The sequence below is a fragment of the Oxyura jamaicensis genome, chromosome 13, assembly GCF_011077185.1.
Source record: "Oxyura jamaicensis isolate SHBP4307 breed ruddy duck chromosome 13, BPBGC_Ojam_1.0, whole genome shotgun sequence".
Lineage (NCBI taxonomy): Eukaryota > Metazoa > Chordata > Aves > Anseriformes > Anatidae > Oxyura > Oxyura jamaicensis.
In genome coordinates this window covers 5171020-5192146 of record NC_048905.1, presented here as the reverse complement: position 1 = coordinate 5192146, position 21127 = coordinate 5171020, and the positions used below count along the sequence as shown (strand labels likewise).

General features: G+C 35.7%; 1 protein-coding gene and 2 long non-coding RNA genes across 4 annotated transcripts in view; 1 reads left to right on the top strand and 2 right to left on the bottom strand.

Annotated features, from left to right (window-relative positions):
- Nucleotides 1–4848, top strand: part of LCP2 (lymphocyte cytosolic protein 2) — a 35387-nt gene extending 30539 nt beyond the window's left edge. The window contains exons 18-21 of the mRNA XM_035338836.1: nt 339–442; nt 1356–1433; nt 2663–2818; nt 3523–4848. Of these exons, the coding sequence (XP_035194727.1) occupies nt 339–442; nt 1356–1433; nt 2663–2818; nt 3523–3645 (461 nt within the window). The 3' untranslated portion in view covers nt 3646–4848. The remainder of the gene's footprint in view (nt 1–338; nt 443–1355; nt 1434–2662; nt 2819–3522) is intronic.
- A 288-nt stretch (nt 4849–5136) lies between these two features.
- Nucleotides 5137–7553, bottom strand: LOC118173884. The gene is made up of 3 exons (XR_004754426.1): nt 7499–7553; nt 6709–6802; nt 5137–6271 (listed from the first exon to the last, which is right to left on the bottom strand). It is a non-coding gene; the product is annotated as an uncharacterized LOC118173884 (long non-coding RNA).
- Nucleotides 7554–17410: 9857 nt separating this feature from the next.
- LOC118173887 overlaps nt 17411–21127 on the bottom strand; it is an 18809-nt gene continuing 15092 nt past the window's right edge. For both annotated transcript variants that reach the window (XR_004754429.1, XR_004754428.1), the window contains exons 2-3: nt 20483–20529; nt 17411–20111 (exon numbers count right to left, since the gene is read on the bottom strand). This is a non-coding gene — a long non-coding RNA (uncharacterized LOC118173887). The remainder of the gene's footprint in view (nt 20112–20482; nt 20530–21127) is intronic.

Sequence of the window (21127 nt, the reverse complement as noted above, 5' to 3'; positions counted from 1 at the left end):
ATGGTATTAAATCTGTCTCTAAAGAAATTGGAGATGTTCTCAACTGAGTAACTGTGGTACAGAAGCTAAAAAGATGCAACCTATATTTCAAGCTCATCTGATTTTAAGGTACTATGAGCTATCAGAGTTCAGTCAGTGTTCCTGTGCACCAAGGAAGAATTTATATAAGGAACTTAAATCTGATTTCAAATCAATTCAAAATGCCTCGGTACCAGAGTGATACAAATTCTTCATGCCTCACAAAATCAAGATTCTATACATATACCAGTATGCATTTCCCAGATGAAATTATTTCCTCATTTCAATATTTTTTCTATTCTTATATGACAACTTCAAAGGCAACAACAGCAGATCTCCTTCAAGAGGGACAGCTGATACAAGACCTCCATTGCCCATTCCTAGCAGACAGACCGTTCAGCACACAAACATGGAGGAAGATGAGGTACAGAAACATCACAAGTATTAACCATAACTGCTAAATACAGCAAATAATCTGATTTCAAGAGAGAACTGTTTTCAAAGTTGTTTTTCTAGTTAGTAGCCATTGTCAGGATGTTAGTAGGTGTTTTCAGTTTCTTCTTCTGTGTCAATATTTAGTGCCTTTTTTTTCTGTCTCCACCAAGTAAAACAATAGCAAAATGCAGTAGAACAAAATAAGAGAAATGCTTGTTTGCAGGATTACTTGGTTGTAAACAATTGTCTTCAAATAGCATTATATATTCATTTCTCTTTCCACAAGACCTTGGTAAGTAGACAATTCATACACTTTAACCACTTTAAGTGCATTTTTGTTTCACATTTCTTTAAATATGGCAAGTATAGAGCAAACCACTCCCGATGAGGCCATGTATGGTTGCCCACTACTGTTAAGTTCACAGGAAGTCTGTGCTATTGTCTCAGATGATTGTTAAAAAAAAAAAAGGGGGGGAGAGAAAGAGAGAGAGAGAAAAAGAAAGGCGAAGGATGTTAGCACGGTAGCGTCCCAGGCAGAAGGGTTGTAACTAGATGATCTTTAAATTCCCTTTCAACCCAAACCATTCTATGATGCCATGATTTAAAATCTATTTTTTTTACTGAAAATATCTGGAAATACCAGTTTTCCTACCTTAGATATTTAACAGGTAGGTCTGTAATACTTCCATAACTTCAAAGTGATTAAATCACTTCAAGATCTTTCAGTTTCACTTACCATATACTAGTATATACTAGTATGATCCCTGAAGCTCATACCTTCTGCACATAAATTCCAATATCCCTCAAGTTCAATTTTCTCTCTACTTATTAGTATGTTAACATCATAAATTAATTCATTGACAGTTGACTTTCTCCTTTCTTCTCTCCCACAAAAAATATAGGATTCATTAAATGATGAATGGTACGTTGCTTATATTAGCCGGCCAGAAGCAGAAGCAGCTCTTCGAAAAATAAACAAGGTACTCTTTAAACTCTTGGGGGTTCTCAGCACCTCCTTATTAGCCTAGCTAGATGTCCCTGCAGTCATATAGGAAGAGTGAAGGTAAATTGCACTGTAAGGTTAAGCTCCATTATAGACATTTATACTGGGGGCTCAGCTTGCATATCATTACCCACATAAAAGTTAGGCATCTAGAGATGCCTTCTCTGGAGATATTCAAGGCCCGTCTTGACGCCTACCTGGGCAGCCTGCTCTGAGGAACCTGCTTTGGCAGGGGGGTTGGACCCGATGATCTTTTGAGGTCCCTTCCAACCCCTACAGTTCTGTGATTCTGTGATTAAACCAGCCGTGAAGGCTGTTGTTGTTTTTCATAGCCCACGAGAGCAGTTTCATCTTGCCTATCTTAAGAGGAATGACTTGTTCTCTGGAAAGATTCCTTTGTCACTATTACAGAGTTTGTCACAAATTCCAAATTTTAGCTTGAATTAGATGAGTTGAGTCCTACCTTTTCTAGGCCATATTTAGCAGCAAAATGAAGTACAGATTCAAGCATGTGAAACCCAGGCTTAACTGTGTGTGCAGAGATAAAACAAATTATACCTCATCTATCATTGTGAGAAATCTGTTAAATCTGTGATGCCTCACAGCACATGCAATGGTTTAAGTTGCCATGTACAGCATTTCAATGACTTGTGCTAAGGTCTAGCTTATGAGACAACATCCAGTGCCTTTCAGACAGGGTATTTTAATGGAAGATTTTAAAAATCTGAAATGAAGAAAAGCAGAAGGAGAAACAGAAAAAGAGAATATCACTGGCTTTACCAAAATGACACACCCATGATCATTATTTTAGGCTGCCTGTAAACAGATCACAGAGGAATCTTGATTGAAATTTATCAGGAATTAAATTCTCTTCTGGCTGAAGTGGAGTTAGGCCTTTCATATTTACCTCCTCCTTTAGTGGCATCTCTCCCTTACACAACATCAGCCCTCTCTTCCCTAAATATCTGCATGTTGTATCAGACAGTAAGTACTTTAAATAGCAGATTGAAAGATACAATGTTTGAGGAATGACCTAAATGTTTGCCCTTATAAATAGCTCAGTTTCTCTTGTGAGGGAGAAAGATAATATAGCAGATTACACAAAGAAAAATTCCTTAAAAGCATGAGTGATCTACTTAAGGCTGTTGTGCAGATCAAAACCAGAAGCAGCATTTATTTGTCATCTTTCATTTTTTCATCTTTCAGGATGGAACCTTCTTGGTAAGAGACAGCTCAAGAAAAACTGCTACTCATCCTTATGTACTGATGGTCTTGTACAGAGATAAAGTATACAACATCCAGATTCGTTACCAGGAGCAAAATCAGATATATTTGTTAGGAACTGGCTTAAAAGGAAAAGAGGTACTGTGCATTTTTTCACACTACTTCCCTTCATCTTAAAGTGCCTCCTGTCTTGTTCTCTAAGTGTCAGTGTACTTAATCTAGCAGCTATTTTAATCCATTGAAATTCTGCTTATTGTCTTGCAGATATTCCTACAGTTTTTACTTCTGAAAGGATAAGCAGATTCTCCTGTTTGTACTCATGCAGTGAATTGCTAGCCTGAGCGTGCAGCTATTAGAAATCAGTACAATTTGTTAGGGAGTGTTTGTTTACCACTAAGACACCAGATAATGGAAATACACCACTGAGAGCAAATCCATATCTGCCAACTTTACTGCTTTGCTTCAGATGGTTAGCTTACTCACATCCTGTAGTACTGCACAGGATTTGCTGGCGTCAGACACACTGGTCAGCACATATACTGGTTGAGTCCAAACTCTCTGAATTTATGAGTCAACTTAATAATGTCAAACGGAAACACCACCACCATGTATTAAACATATGGAATCTTCATAAATTCATTGTACAACACATCTTCAGCATATCATACACATACATCAACATAGCTATGCATTAGGGCAGGAAGAAAGACAGCTGATCTGATGATATTTACTGGACCTTATAAGACACCTCTTATAAAGAAAAAAGGTTTCTAAATTGAGTTTACTAATTGCTAAGAATTCTGACACTTTTTCCATTACCTTCTTATTTTTCCATCCCACAGGATTTTTCATCTGTAGCAGACATCATTGATTACTTCCAAAGAACACCTCTTCTTCTGATTGATGGAAAAGATAGGGGTTCACGAAACCAGTGCATGTTAACATATGCTGCAGGACATATTTAAATGAGACCCTAATGAAGATCACTTAAAGGATCAAAGTCTACTAAAGTCTGTGAACCTAAGGATACTTCCTTTTTCAGTGAACCAAAACCATGAAGAAATCATTAAAAATACTTTTGATTTTAATGAAAAAGGACAATGTTGTTATTTTTAAGTCATGCTTTAAATGTAGTACTCTATAAATATGATTTTCCTACAATATATTTATTACTGTCCAGTAACCATAGAGTACACAGGAATTCATTAGGTGAGGAAAACTATCTTCTAACAAACGTGTATCTTCCTGAAACCACATTAGAAGACCCATGGAAGATATACCAATCCAAGTCTCTGCTTTCAGAGGAGAAAAAAAATGTAACCTATTTTTCAGATCAGAATTGCAGCAGCAATTCTATTACTTAAAGTGGTACATACCACAGAACCAAGAACCAAAACAAAGTTGAGAAGTAAACCAAAAGCAATAGGGTTTTTTTGTTTGTTTTGTTTTGTTTTCCCTGCAATCCACCTCCCAGTAAATTAATAAATCATCTAACTATGGGCATTTCTGTGAAAAGACTTGGATTCCAACCTGCCAGCCTGGACCCTAAAGACACCTACCTTTCAGCAAGACACAAAAATTTTGTGTGTTGCTCGATTTTTCCCCTCAAATCCCCCTGCCTGTCAAGATCTGTGTTTGTGTTATTCAGCTATGAAACTGTCTTTGTTCACAGTTTTCTAGAAAATTAAAATATCCACAGATAACATATTCTACCTGCCATACAACTGACGATTCACGGATGGCATCTTAGCCCATTAATTGGAATTATCTCCTAGGATCCTCTAAACTCACTTAGCAACAAGGTTTTCTCTATTAGCACAGACATCTCTTTAACTGCATCTCTTTGACTCTAAAATAAGCCACCATTCTTTTATAGGAGACACATTAACAAGATTATCATCATGTGATTATTAATTGCAAGACCACACCCAATTCCCTTAGAAAGCATACAGATATAATTTGGATTAAATTGGTTCCTCTTATACAAATGCTTTCTGTTTTTACTGTGTTCTCTCAAGAAAAAACAATAACATTCTCAGTTCTAAAACATAAGCTGCAGCTGAGGACCACTGAAGAATACTATATCATGAGTTTTTTCCCTCTCCTTTGTTAAGTGGGATTTATCTAATTTTTTGTCCTGTTTTTTTTTTTTTAGGAACTTTTGTTTTCTGAGAAAAAAAGGAAAAAAAAAAAAAGAATTACCTTGGACATTGTCACATTTTCTCCTCTAAAGCCATTTCTGTGTTGAATCATAATTCAAGGGAGGATATCATCCATATCATTTATATAGCTTCTATGATAAGAAAATCAGATTTCATAAAGAGTTTTACAACTTTAAATATGTATGTTGTAAATGTTATTTTTATTTACATTATATTTGTCTAGGAGCTGGAATTCAAAATTAGAGAATTTCATTTCCATGCAACTATGAGTAAATAAATATATAAATAAATCACTTCAGCTGACAAAGCCTATCTCTACTACTGTATTTTTTTTAAAAACTGCTACTAGTCTTGTGAAAGAAAAGTCAGTTTTAATATGTCTTTCCAAAAATGCTAAAATTAACATCAATCCCACAATACTACCATTGACTGTGTAAGCTGGAGGTTGTAATTTTGTTACACTGTCTTGAAAATTCTGACAACCCTGAAATGCCTCCTATGGAATTGTTTCATTTGTTTTTAAATCACCATTTTTTTCAACTTATGAAAAGAGCAATAATATGTAAAACCTACACATCAAATTATAGCTCTACATATTCTTTTTCTACAGAGTAAATTTGGATTTGATTATTCAGATAAACATGTTTTGTATGACTAAAAACATACCTCAACATTCAAACATTTTCACAAGTAAAGTATGATTAAATATGAATTCTACTTAAAATGTATGAATACACTGGCTACACAAATTTTGGGCTGAGAAGACTTCATAGCAGAGTATTTAAACTACTAACTTTTGCTTTCTTTTGAATCTACATGCATTAGAAAGTCACTATAGAAACTAGGATCAAAGTACTTTTGATTTTCCAGAAGTAATTTGCACTGTGGCCTCCTTCCACAGCAACATTTTTAGAATAAGGAAGGCATATCAAATGATGACTTGCAGTTCCTCTTTTATTGAACATTTCTCATCCCATTTCCTGGAACACGACTGAGACAAGAGCAATAACTTGACGTGAAGTAATTTTAAATCTTTTGTTACTCTTCCAATATGTCTTCATTTAAAAGGAGACAAGCACATGTGAAGAACTTCATGCCCCATTTCCTGACCTTTCTAGTTAATTTTGCTACTCTTTCCAGACCGAGTATATTTAATTTGAGAAATTTGGGTTAAAATCTCTCTCAAAATCAATACTGTTTTCCATTCTACATTTCCAATTTAAAATAAAAATAAACCAAGTGAAGGAAACCATATTGTCGCTTTACAGTTGAAACTCAATCACTATTAATAGAAGACAATGCATGAAAATGGATTGTATTACTTAATCTGTCAAACTCCAAGCTTTTTCTTCAGCTTCTCTTAAATCTTTGGTCTTCATGGGATGGTTGAAATTCAAAATAAGGTCACAAAGCAGCAGCTGGCTTTCCACTGTAAGACAAAGGGTAATGTAATTTCACAGCACTTATTGAATAGTAAATGCTAAGTGAAAGACAATTTAATATAGCATGTTTTTGAAGTACAATTGCAAACTCTTTCAAAAATGCAAAGGATTGCCTTATTTTGTTTACCTCAAAGCAGTTAAATAAATTTTGATATTAGCACATTTGTAATATTTTCATTATCCAACTATTGTTGTCCCTAAGAAGGAATGCATTTGACTAACAGTTTTTTTCCATACTTAGCTAACATAGTTCCATTTCTGGGTAACTACTGTTTCGTTAATAGTTCAAAACAAAACAACATTTTTTCATTAGATTAAAAAAACAATTGTATGATACAGAAAACATGAGCCATTCTCAAACATGCTTTCTAAAACAATGCCTTCAACAGCTTTCTGTATAGCTAGATGATGAACTCAGAATTACCATTCAGTTTCTTCAGCTCATCGGACATTTTGTCAACATTTTTAATTGCAGCTTCAAGGTTAAACTGCTGATCAGCTGCATCATTTCTGAACACCTGTATGAAATAGAAACAAAACATAACTCTAAGTGTATATATTACTACAAATGTGATAATAGAGCTTATCATAATCTTTATGATTTTTTATTTTTATAAATAATAATTTCCCCCCTCATCATTTTTTTTTTTTTTAATATATATATGGACTTCTGTTTTCAACCCTACTGTTCCTATGAAACATATACTAAAGCTCAAATACTCAGGTAATATTTAGTCAACCACGAGATGGAGCTATTGTGAAGTTAACGTGCATGAAAGAAATTAGTGCTTAATTAAGCTATGAACGTTAATGAACGTGTTAATACTTGAACATAAAAGTTTACATCTATAGGCGCAATTGTTTTATAATCAATATCGCAGAGCTTATTTTGGAGACTATAGTCCCTTCCTTTAAAACATAATTAAAAAAAAAAAATAATCAGAAGTCTAGAGACAATTAAGACTATAAACTATTAGTAATGAAATATAATTGCAATTTCGAAATTTACACTATATTCTGCATATAGTTACACTATTTTTTTAAGGAAAAATACAAAATACATTGCATACATCTTTTATTTGGCATAGTTATCACCTCTCTATCATTCAGAAATTCTTAAAAAAATCTGGAAGAACTCTGAGTGATTCAAAATTAATGTTCCCTTTGTAGAACACCTCAACACATTGAGACGTATGACAGCAAATGGAACATACATTTGACATAGATTCTTTAGAATCGTCTCTTTTCCCTTCAGGTAATGGTTTTGAATGAAGGTCATCAGTCTGGGCCAAGGATCCTACAAAGACAAAACTCAAATTATTATGGAGGTATATACATATTATATATTGCTGTGTGTATGTATCTATTATGTGTCAAATATACACATTTGACAAAAAAATAATGACTAGACTATTTTAAAGTAATATAATTTGAAAACAGTTTAATGAGGTAAGTGGTTTTATTTCTTGTTGAGGAAATAATCTTTTTTATTTTTTGTTTAAATCATGTTTTTTTTTTTAATATTTATATCATTTTAGAGGCATTTCATATTTTGAGTTAAATGAGCATACTTACAATAGTGACCAAAAAAAATGCACACAAAAAAATCTAAAATAGTGTCTTTGATGGAAACTTTATCAAAACTCTAATAAGGCATTGCAAACAATATCTATGATGAAATTAAGGAAGGAAAATCTAAAGTACACACATACAAAACTTAAATATCTGCTTGTCAGTAAAAGAGATGAGATTAAATACCAGATCCCTGGACTTTTTCTTCCCCCATTCTCTCTGCTCTTCTCTCTCTAGACATTAGGAAACACTCAGGAAAGTGTCACTGTATGACATCACTGGAAAGCTGTTTCAACACTGAGGGAAAAAAAAAAATAAAAAAAATATAAAAGAAGAAGAGAGGAAGAGAGAAAAAGCTTATTTCACGTAGTACCGATTGTGTTCAGGTGTGCAATCAAAGGAAAAGAACCCTACCCTTAGCTAAAATTGCAGCCAGAAAGATGCATGCCCCTTTTAATCTCCCCCACAGAAATGTCCCTTAGTGATAGCAAAGCCTTTTCCTGAGCTGGCAGGCCTGAAGTGGCACCCAGGTGTGCCTCAGCTCTCATGTTTGCATGGGCCACTATGAAATATGTGATGAGGGGGCCCCAAAAGGATTTCCCTGTCAGCAGAGGCTGCCCTGAAGGAGCAGAAGCACAGAATGGGCCTGGTTTCCTCACAGGAAGGCAAAACTGTGAGAAGCACAGTGATAGCATCTTCCTCACTGAGAGGCTGTGGAAACGGCCATGGTGCCAGCACCCTCCTGTGCCTGGGGTGCCTCAGGAACAGGTTTTCATGCTGACAGTCAGAAGGTCTCCAGACCAGTCCCTGGTTGAAACCTCCCAACTCCCAGGGTGCTGGGGCCCACGGCCCAGCCTCCAGGTGGAGCCTGGAGGGCTACGCCTCTGCCCTTAAAGGGCTATTTGGCAGCACAGCCATGCTTCCTGAACACCCATTCCTTCGGCCCACGTGCTGTGGGTGCTAGTCACAAAACATCTGCCTACCAGACACCCCAGGGTGATTTTTCTCTTCTTCCCCTTCTGCCACAAAGGCAAGCATGGCAGTTCCTGAGGAAACCATAGCCTGGCTGTGCCCCAGCACTGAAGGCAGGCCATGACACAGCCCTCTCCACCAAGGGCAAGGAGCCAGCCATTACCATGGCCTGGCTGGGCCATGCCTTCCTCTCCATGCATGGCAGGGCAAGCTGGGTTCTCTGAGCAGCCATGGGAGGCTGTGATCCCAGGGGCACTGCCAGCAGCTCCCAACTGCCCTATGCACAGGCAGCCAGTGGTACTTGGCTGCCTTCTGCTTTGTTCAGTAAGGAAAGCCCCATGAAGTGTCCCTCTTCCAGCATGTGAAATGCTGGCACGTTGCAGCTCCCCGGATTTGTGCTTTTGGAAGTATGAGTTAAAAGCTAACCACAGATGGTGCAAGAGCTGAAGAAGAAATGGGGAAGAAAGGCTGAGGTGGAATGATGATTTCCTGTCAGTTTTTGCGGCCTTGCCTGTGGAGTGCTGAATCTTACTGCATGGTGCTGCAACTCGTTTATAAGCAATCCGTTTCTTTTTGTCATCAACTGTAATTCAGATAGACTAAAAATATTGTGACTGAAGATCAAATAATGAACCTCAAGGAGGACAGGAAAGGCACTTTGCTATACCAGTTCATCAATTTAGACTACAACAAATGGTCACTGCCCTTAGAGGTATATATCTGACTTCAGTTGAAATCAACAAAAACTGCTAAATAATGACCAGGAGTTGGGAACTGTTCATTTCTTCCTCAGTCTGTGCCCTCTAGTCCATAAAGCCAGGGACACCAAGCAAGGGAATGGCCGTTAGCACTTTCATTTAATTTATTGCAACCACTTCTCCTGCTGCTCAGTGCCCAGGCTGTATTTCAGACTTCCTGTCTGGCACCACTGGAGGAGGACGGCTACCCTCATGGGAGGGTAGAATTGCTTGGATGTGCAATTCAAATGACAGGTGGACAGAGATGGCAGCTGCCTCCCGTTTACGCGCTTTCATTCACTGTCTCTTTCAGTGGTGTGCATTCCCAAAAATGTTATTTAAAATAAAGCATTCAAAATTTATTTTTTTTTTGTGACTGCAGGTGAAGCTAAAATGAAATTCAGAACAGCATGTTCTGCTAAGGAGCAATTAAACTATGATTCAAAGAGAAAACATGATATGCTGCTTAGATTGTGGGGCTTTCTGAAGATGAGAAATGCAGAGCAGGAAACACTTTACACCTGCACTAATTCCTGTACTACAGTCTTTCAGTTTACAAGGTCTAGCAAAGACTCCAGTGTAAACTAGTTAGCTGTACACCTCTAAGGAAAAGCTCCTCTATGGTTTGCAGAAGCTGGTGATTTTGCTGGCAGAATACTGTGTGCAGAGAAGACAAACAACATGGTGTTTTTAGATATCTACTAACTATAAAAGAATATATAAAAGTGTATATAGAAATGTATGTACAAAAATGTACCACAGTAGCGTAGCAAGTTCCTGAAAGCATGTGTGATAGTATAAGTAGAAGTTTTCTTCTTCGATAAAGGAGAATGCTCAAATTGCTGCCAGGAATGGGTTAGCAGATGAAGCTATCATAAACGTAAAAGCTAGCTGCTTCACTGTAGAAACTGCTAGGAAAAACAGGTGTAGTATCCTAGCGTGGAGAGACAGCTGACCTCAAGAGAAGCAAATCATTGAGTAATGGGGGATTTTTTGAGATATGTTGTTGGCAGTTCCACGTTGACTCCTATTCAGAGTTTATTTTAATTTACTTTCTGAATTTGGTAAGAGTTTTTCTTTCTTTCTTTTCTTTTCTTTTTTTTTTTTTTTTCACATCGTATAAATAACTTGTAACATTATACTTAAATTATTCTGTACTAACTGTAGAAAGAAAAATACTGTAACCACCAGAAAACTTGGTTTCAAAACAAGAACAATATAGTGAGTTGACAGAACTAATTGGACAAATGATATAGAGTGGTTCCTAAAGTCAAGGCTTTTTTAAAAGTAATCTTAAATAATTTGAGATGTTAACAAACAAGATGACCAACACTACAGGAAGTTGAGGCATTTTATTTTAAGAAGAAAAAGAGAGAGTAAGAAATACTGAATTTGTGCAATTAAATTTACTTAGAACTTTACTGAAATACTTTCTGGATTTCTTTTTAAGGTAATATTTCAAAGTGAAATTTTGAAATTAATAATTTGAATTATCAATTTCTGTTACACCTCTGTATAAGGAGTGTTTGCACAAGTGTTGCCAACAATTGAATATTAGCATGTCAGTTTATGAGCCACATTTTCAATTTTGCCTGAAATAAGCCTATAGATTTATGGGCAGAGATACATGCAGTTGAAACTGACTGAAACTCTTTTTAATCATGGGTTGATTGGGCTGTGGATGCTACTTTAACACATGAAACAGCTGTTTCCCTGGAGTCTTTCTGAAAACACGTTCAGTTATAGAAGCTGAAACTACTCAGCCAATCTCAGGTAAAGACAGAATCACTGCCAAACCACTTCTCTAAGGAAGAAAGAAGAAGAAAAAGGAAGACTAGAAATCTCTTTCAGGGAATGAATTTAGGATTATGATGTGATTAAGCAAGCACTGCAGGCAAGTAAAATATTACAGATTACAGAATCACTGCCTTCCTCACCTCTGGAGTAAAATTACCTTGAATATAATTTCAAGCAGAAATGAAATAAATACATAACCACTGCACAGGAGGATTTCAGAATATAAGATATGCAGAGTTATTTTCCTGTATAATCATAAGTTAAGGAGAAATAAAGAAAGAAACCAAGATCTCATGTTCTATCTCATGGTTACAGAAATATTTTAAAGAAATTGTACTAATGGGGAGTAGAAGAAATCTATTCACTTCAATGACAATATTTTAGTGAGTGGCTTAGAAAACATTAACAGCATTTGTCTCTTAAGGAAATATATTTTCAAACACTGCAACACATAGGAGATAAGATGCAAGGAGATAAACTATACAACCATTTTCTGTTACATTGAAAGCCTTAGTTCTCATACAAATTTCCTAGTGGATCTAATCGGGAAGCTGAAATTTAAATGTATGTCATTAAACTTTCACACAAAAAGCTCTAACAAAAGAGGAACTGCATTTTTTTACCACTGCACAAATATAAGAAATGTTAATAAAGGTTTCATGGGAAGTCAAATAGAAACCAAACCAACACACATAGAATGAAAAAATCACACCACCTGAACACGACAGTTGTTTCTGATATAATAATATGTTATTTCATAACATTTAGAGCACATGTGATTTTCACTGATGAGAACTGGTAAATGGTGAAGGCAAAAAAAGCCTGACTAGATCATGGTACAAGACAGTGAAGCAGAAGCCAGGCTGTGTCCGGAAAAGTTTACAATTCAATTAGATGAAGCAGAGTGGCAGGTAGAAGAATGCAAAGTGAACTGATTTGCCTTCATACATGCTCATGAACTGGGAGGAACTAAGGCCTGAGTTAAAATATACCTTTGTGACAAAAGATACTGAATTGTGAAACTTCTTTGCTTGTAGAGTTTTTGGCCAGAAAACTTCAACTGATTTTAAAACACAAAATACAATTTTCTGAGAATGTTTTAAGATCCAGTTAACAAAATATTAAAAATACTAAAAATCCACTTATAGAATGAAAAACATTACAGCATTTCTCTACAGCGCTATAATTAAGATTTTCTAATAAATTTATTATATTAAATGTCGTCATTTAAAACAGCCAAAAAACAAAACAAAACACAAAACCCTCTCTGTTCAGTCCATACAACGTCCTGCATTGAATTGGAAGTACCTGTCCGCATACTTAAGTCTGCTGACTGCTGTATGCATATTGTTACCAGACTTAGAGGCACGTCCCTTCCATTTTAGATCTTAATTTTCATTTAAGGATACCCTGAATGGCAATGGATTATTGGAGGCAGTACATGAGGATGCCTACCTGAGCATCTACTTTATTACCTTCTTGACAGTGGGCAAGGCACTAATAAAATACACTGTGGCAGCTTGGTAAAAGATGGACATGACTACAGAGAGCCCTTTATCCTTCTATTGCTTGACCAGTAAATTATTATTATTACTATTATTTTGGCAAGTGCTATTTTATTTTTTATTTTTTATTTTTTTTTTTTATTTAAAGCTCATAAATTATCAGGTTTTAATATCTCAGAAATCCTTATCTTCAGTTTGCTTGAATGGACATCTTAAACTATAACTAAATCTACGAGGTGCTGCCTGTTATTCCTTTTCCTAAAAAAAAAAATAATTTACAACAATAAACAGCATAAGGGTATGCTTTTTAGATATGCTGGAAGGTCCTGACGGTGTTTTGGACAGCTCCTTATCTGGTAATAATTTTTAAACAGTAGCTTTTAAGTAGTTCATAAATTTAGTATTAATTTAATGATACAGAATGCTAAAGATGTGAATATTCAATGACTGAAGACATGTCCATGTATGATGCTAATGCAGAGAGAATTGTCTGCTGAAACTTCTTAGTTGGTTTGAATAACTAATGTAAAAACACAGGTGTATTTCCTGCCACTCTTTGATATATGACAATTGTCCTATTCAGATTTTTATTAAAGTCAGAGAATTATTTGGTGAATGTTTCAACATATAAATGGTAAATATAAATTAAGTTCTGGAGGAATACTTTGGGGATTCATCATAAGTGTTAATCATAAAATCATAAATGTTATGCTTAGTGGAGCTTTGGGAGATTCAAAAATACTATTGCTTCTTCATGGACAATATAGCCTTTGAAGCTATGGGTTGTATCTACTCAAGAAGTGTGTGGATCAGGCACAAGGAGATGGGGTTATCAAAATTCTCTGCCAAGTTTGCAATGATTTCTATAAACACCAAGTAGTTTTGCATATACAAATTAAAGCTCTAAGCCTCACTGTTGATCATACTTAGGGTTCTGATTGTGAAATTAGAATGAAAGTAACACTGGTTGGCAGTTTCTCTGAATTCTTGTTCAGAGAATAACAATACTTTTTTAAATTATGGGGTTACAACCCTGTCTTGTCCCGTTTCTGTGACAGGCTGTAGCAGTAGACTTCTGAAAACAGAGTCTGAGCCGATGGAATCTGAAAGCAAAACTAGTTCTGTGGGGCTTTATAAAGTGAAACTCAAGATACATTGGGGAGTTGCTTGGATAGTAAACATTCTGAAGACGCATTAAGGAATTCATCTTTTTTTTTTTTTTTTTTTTTCAATTTGGAAGTGATGTCTGATGTTATCATATATTTCTCTCATCTATAGTGAGACCATTGAAATGATGCAGGACTTTCCAGCAACTGTGAGTCTTTACTTATTATATGTAGCTATCAAGTAATAGAAGTAGATCTGCTTCTAGTTCTCAAAAACACTCAACATGCATTTCTGTATATCCTTTCACATAACAAAATGCCATTCAATAAGATTTTCCCATCTACATGGGGAAAGTAAGTTTATAAAGCAAGAAACTGTGAAACTGTCTCCAGCTCCTAAAAAAACAATGATCCTGTGTTTCCTATTGGAAAATGCTGAGCCCTTTTGACTGAGATGACTTCACAAAGGCATAGTGCATTGCTTAATAGCTCAGTTATTACAGATATCTTACCAAAGTGCTGTTTTACCTTCCCAGTTTTTTTGTAACAATAACAGCATCATGCCTGAAATAGTGCAGAGAAAAGTAAGCAACTGTGCCAGTAACAGCAAAAGAGATTTATCATTTGGTACACTGCAAATGGTCTCTTTTTCACTCAAATGCATTTAATACTATAAATTGTAAGGGTTAGTGACACAAGGTAGATATTTCAGTTTTTGTTAGTTGTTTCTATTGTAATTCTATTTTATTTTTTTTTCATTTGCCAACCTGCATACATTTACTACCTGAAATCCTGTATAAGCATTAAAAGTATGAAAACAAGTATTAAGATGAACAAAAGCATAATAATCTGCTCTGGGAGATTCTAGATTAATCTGAAATTACAGATTTGATTGATTTAGTTCCTTTATCAGATTTCAAAAAAATAAATAAATTATTAACTTATGAAATGGCCAGTAGAAAGTACAGCAAAAGATCCTGAAACAATTCTTGCCTCAGCTGTTTGACTAGGGCATCTCCCTTTAACTAAGGTTTTTCATAAAACGTCCTTCTGAAATAATAATGAAAACAAAACAAACACTGGGGACTTATTTTTTTCAGTGATGTCCATGTTGTATAAACATAAATATGTCACAAAATCCACATAATGCACTCTCAGTAATACAATGTCTGAAAATTGGAATGGTAGATAGAACTGCAGAGCAACAGAAGAGAAGCCACTAGAGGCCCTTCTTCCCACAGCTAAAATGCATTAAACAACAGTAAATTGAAAACAGCAATATGCTTGTCTGAATGTCTGAATGGTTTGGTGACTTACTCCAAATGTGAAATGACAAGTATGTAATAGATGTCAGATAATTAATAGCACTGTCTTAATAGTGTTATCGTATTAGCTTCCTACTCAGTGATTGTGATCCTAGGGGGAAGAATATACCTGGAGGAAGGAAGACACTGAAGGAAGCTACTCACACTAGGCTCTCCTTGAACCATCCGAGTGATTATCCTCCATGGGGCCATCTGGATTAGCTAATTCAGTCTTCTTCTAATAACCTGAAAGGAATTATTTTTTCTGTTGACTACAGTAGCAGTTGAGAGGGTTGGACATGCCCCTGCTGAAGTTAGCTTCTACTGGAGAATAACTCTTCAAGGTCTAAGCTCACATGCGAACGTGCATTGCTGTGGTTTACCTGCCACTACACAGTAAAATAAATAAATAAATCATTGAGATTGCTTTCTATATTGAACCCAGGAAACAGTATCAAGTTTAGAAGTAGAGGTGGTATTGAGGGATACGGATTCTAACAAATTGTAAATTGACTTTGGCTTTTGTCTTTATCTTGTGGAAAATCTCGTATTTAAATATGCTGTCTGTGTCTGTCTGCACAGAAGTCTATCCTTGGAGACAGACTTCAATGTTATTAAGCTTCATGAAGATTTAAATTCATTTGTAGGAGCCTTGGTGCCTTGGTGCATATGTACCTCATGTGTCTACTTGGATGAGCTGCCTGGTTCATGCCATACATGCAGACATGGATGAGGCTGTATTATCTTCTGAAACAAATAACCAAACTGAAATACTAGCATTTTGTTCAGTTTTTTTTTTTTTTTTTTTTTTTTTTTTTTTTTTTTTCCAGCTCCTTGAACTGGAGTTTAACAGTCTTTCAAATATGAACAAGACTGGTCTGAAATAACTGTGACCATAAGTTAATAACTTGTGAACTGTGGTCATTTTGTGAAAACTACTTAGCATCAAAGGCTAAGACCTCATTTCACCACACTGCAAGTCCTGTCTTGGATTTCTCACAGCATAACAGCCAATTTGTGTTAAATGATTTAGAACAGGTACAAATGTGAATGTTAACTTGAAAACAAATATGCAAAACAGAGCATAAAAAGTAGAATTTACTAACAGAAATAAAAGTCAATATTTATGTTAAAAATACTATCAGTGAGACATAGGAATTGGATATGTGACAAGTGGAAAGTGTACAAATGCAGTAGGTATAACATCATTTTTCTGACCCCGTAAGGGTCTGAAACTGTAAAGTGAATCACATACTGTGGGGGTTGCACCTGCGTGTCAGGTCACTTAGCAGAGGAGGGGACATGGAAAAGAAATGCAACAATGGCCTCTGCCTCCCTCTTGCATTTGGCAGCTAGGATCATAAAGCAATAGAGAGATCGTGATTAATATTAGTGAGCTGCAGTTGCCACAGCAAGGGAGTGTGAGGTGGGGACCAACCGAGTGAACTTCACACAAAATGTGAAAGACTTGGCAAATCCAAATGGGAATAAGGATGAACAACTTGACTTCTCTGCTGCACGTATCATGAACAATGAAAGATACCATATCCTTGTTTGGGTTCACAAGGAATTCAATGTGAAAATAAGATGTAATAAGACACAAAAGAGACCTTTAAATATATGTCTAATCAAACACCAAGTCTGCAAAGGATAAATGGACTCGTTAACATGTCTGAATTAGCTGGCTCATAGGCCAACTAAGTGATGGTAATACCATCCTCCAGTATGCCATACTCCACTGATGAGCACTAATCAACAGATAGTGTTTAACAAACAATTCTACACGTCAAAGTTAAGGTTTCTCTTGAGATTTCTATGCAAACTGAACTGTAAAGACAATTACAGTACCTCTCTGCAATATTATTGATCATGTTACCGAAAGTAGGTAATGAGGTCTTTCTCTCCATTCCTTCATGACATTTAGTTTATAACTAAGAAATAATTAGGTAAAAATTAATGCTAAAGTTATGCTTTACTTCAGGGATTTTCCTTTCAGATCATTATTACATAAATACTATTGCTTTCATTTTTTTCTCTAATAAAATAATTTCAAATATACCAACAAACTACATAAGAAAACAAAACAACAAAAACCAGCAACAACAAAGAAAAAACATACAAACAAGATTTTGGAAGACTATTCCAGGAACCAGTCTGACAGTTGATAATTCTTCTTGTAAACTAGAAATGGGTGGAATCTCTTACAAAAATACTGCATTACTTCGGAACCACAGACAAAGTATTTTATGATGAATCAGACATTTAATCACAGCACAGTATCTATAGTTATATGTAATACCCTTTTCTGTGTGTTGTGATATATTAGTGCTGACATTTAACTACAGAAACGTCTCACAAACCTTCTTTGTTATGCTAATTTCTCAAGAATGTTGAAAGCTAGATAAATCATATAAAGAATTGGTGCAATTTGGCACTGGATTGATGCATGCTAACACTTCAACAGCATTGCAGTCTAAAGAAATGGTAGGTGCTTCCACTTCCCAGAAGTAATGCAGGAGCTGACTTTAGCTATAAATAAAGGAAGTTAGTCCTAATATTTGAGAATTGTATGAAAAAGAAATAGCACCATATATAAAGTGAGCAAAGTAGAATATAGAATGAGGCTGGCAAGAGTTACTGACAGCTGACTTGTCCTATAAATTCAGGCACACTGAGAGAGCTCTCAACTTAGTCTTTCCCTGCACCTGATACTGGAACTGTGTATCATTCAAGGCACATTAACACATCTGCCAGGATACTCATCAACAATTAGAAATTCAATTGTTATTGTCTAAGTCTGAATGATATAAGCAGCAAGTGGACCGAACTGTTTGAATGTTAACTTCCCTGCATCTGAAACTGTATGCTCTAATATTCCAGTGTGGGTAGCAATGCAAGCAATGAATTTTTGGGACAGAAACAGTAAGTATGGCAGTCTAGCTGTGTCATACTGCCACTGTGACCCTCACACAGGAAAGAAAGGGGGTTAATTTGGTTTTGGATTTAAACTATTTTCAGGGACTATGCTCCTATGTAAGAAAGGGAATTCATTTATTCTAGTAGTCTGCACTTCTCAAAGCATGCTCACAACAGTGATTATTCCCTCCATGTCTTCAAGAAAGAAGACATCAGTGAATCCAAGCTACCAAAGCCAAAATGAAAGCTCTTTTAAAGCATGGCTACCATCTGAAAAGGAAATAAATACATAGCACCCCTTCCTACCCAACATTTTTTTCCTTGCCTTAAATTCAGAATTGTCAGACCACTTTATTCATTAATGTAGGTTTTTTCCTATTTTTTCCTCTGCAAAACCAGCATGTAAACTGGATTATGTCCCAGCTTGTGCATCATTACTTACTTAATTACTTTAAGAAAACATTTCTACTGTAGTGCCTCAATTATTCATGTTTTATGAATGGAGAGGAACTCACTCTAGCTCTGAAGTCTCAAGCTGTCACGCACATGATGGCCTTCTTGTTTGAGAGCTGGTGAAGCAAGCGGTCCAGATCCCCAGTGCACAGCTGAGGATACCCATGCTGCTATTTGAGTATTAGTTTTACAGATGTGCACTTTGAGAGATCTAACATACACACTTATGAATATCAAAATGTCACAGAAAATGTGATTTCCTTTCATTCCCAATCTTATCCATCTCTTTCTTTAGCCAGTACTAAAGTAATTCAGGAAGACACTTCTTATTCTTAGGGGTAATGTATTAAATATTCCCTCCAGGAATGAACTCATTAAAAAGGGAAACTGAAACAAAATTTCTGCATGTGAGCTTTCAAAACCAATATAATCAGGCAAAACAGCACAAAACTCCCAGCAAAGGGCACTGTTTTGCTAAGCATCCCTCACCATTTAGTTTATACTAATAGAAAATGTTTTTGTACAACTCATTCATTTAATATGAAACGTAATCACACATACATCACAAAAAGGTTGACCCTTTTGTGACTTTTACATGAAGGCAATTATTTTCATTAAAGTGTCTTCTTCTATTCCTCAGTCACCACCTTATCAAGTATAGGACTTGTAGTTTGACTAAATTAAGATATAATTAAAAAAAAAATGAGATGGAATTTACTTTTTATGTAAATGCTTGGATGCTTCAGAGAGAAATAGAAGCATATGCAAAGGAGGAACTGTAGAAAGGATTAACTGTCAAGAAATTTGCCAGGAACATTTCAGGTATTTAGAGACAAGATTCAATTTAAAGTAGAAGTGCAAGGAAATAACAAATGCAAGGAAATAACAAACACTTTGTCAGCTGAACAAAAGTTAGGAGGTATTCATCTGCTTTGGGCAGTCAAAAAAAACAAGAGAAAGCACACTTCTGAAGCAGTATGCTAAAAAGAAAATTAAAAAAACATCTAGAATTGATTTGAGAATTTTGGTGTTTTCCAGTACTGAGACTGGAAAAAGGAAAACTCTGGTCATTAAAGTGACCTATTACAGAAGCAAGCAGTTACAAAAATGAGAAGCAAGACATATTTCAATCCAATCCATTCTCAAATACCAGTACAAGATTTGGTATGATTTGTCTAAAAAGTATATGACTACCAAAACTTTGCAAACCTGTAAACATTCTTTCCAAATTAGAATATACGATTCAAGTATGACAACATAATTGAATTCAACGATATTTTTGGTAGAATAAAGTTGTTGTCAGAAGCAAGCAATGAAAATGCTGTTGAGGAACTGAAGTCTTGTGTCACGTTTTTCTCACCTTATATTGTCTCCAGTGTTGTGGCTCGTAGTCAGATCCAGCCTATTCTCCTTTACAGCACTATTTGTTTCCAGATAAACATCCTCCAGAGGACTTCAGAAGTTTCTGGAAAATGTTTATGCTACAATTTCTTCCTTTCTTTATGATGTTTCGTGGCCGTTTTTCATATTATGAAGAAATTTTTAAGATATTACTATATAAAGGCCTACTTCTCTATGTTTTTTGTTTGTTTGTTTTGTTTGTTTTTTAATGAATGAATTTGAGAATTTTGAGTTTACTCTGAAGAAGAATAAATGAACATGTTAAACTAATCAGAACGCTTCTCCAGTAGGTAAAGCAGACTTCAGAGAACTTGCCCAGGCAGGAGTAGTGAAATGAACCCTGACCTTAGTTCATGGTTCAAAATATTTAAGTATTTCTAAGCAGTTTAGCTTTTGAAACAAGAAAGGTGCAATAAGTAAAGCCATTGTCCTTACCTCTGCTTGTCTGAGCAGTCAACTAGGATCCTGCAGACCGTTTTGTTCTGGAAGACAAGAGTGATGGAATCATGTAATCCTTTGCAAAGACTTAATGCAGAAGCAATGTTAGATAGTTTCTTTGCTAACCAGTTGTAATCTACCTTATAGTGTGCTCGAGAGCGCTCTCTTCCCTAATCTGATTTTGTTTTTACATAGGGCCATACCACTATAGTTAACCGCTGCCTTTAAGACCTTTCCTGCTTCCTATGACCACTTTGTCCTACTGTTGGACAAGCAAGATTGGCTAGGAAAGAAGGCCAAGTCTTGGATAGGTATCTTCTTCATGACATATAATGGTTCATTTACTTCTGTCTAATGCTGTATTGTGTGCACAGGTGAAGTGACAACTCAGCAGTCTGGAGGGGCTAAAAGAGGAAGTGGCTTTTCAAACTTCTCAAATGGCCAGAATTTGGTCTGGTCTGGGCCTGAAAGACCTAGATCTGGGTGAGGAAACAAGACTGTGGCTATTTACACAAGAGAGAATTACATTTTTAAGAGGTTCTTTCTCTCTCTCTCTCTCTTTTTTTTTTTTTCCTTTCTCTCTCTCTCTCTCTCTCTTTCTTTCTTTCTTTCTTTCTTTCTTTCTTTCTTTCTTTCTTTCTT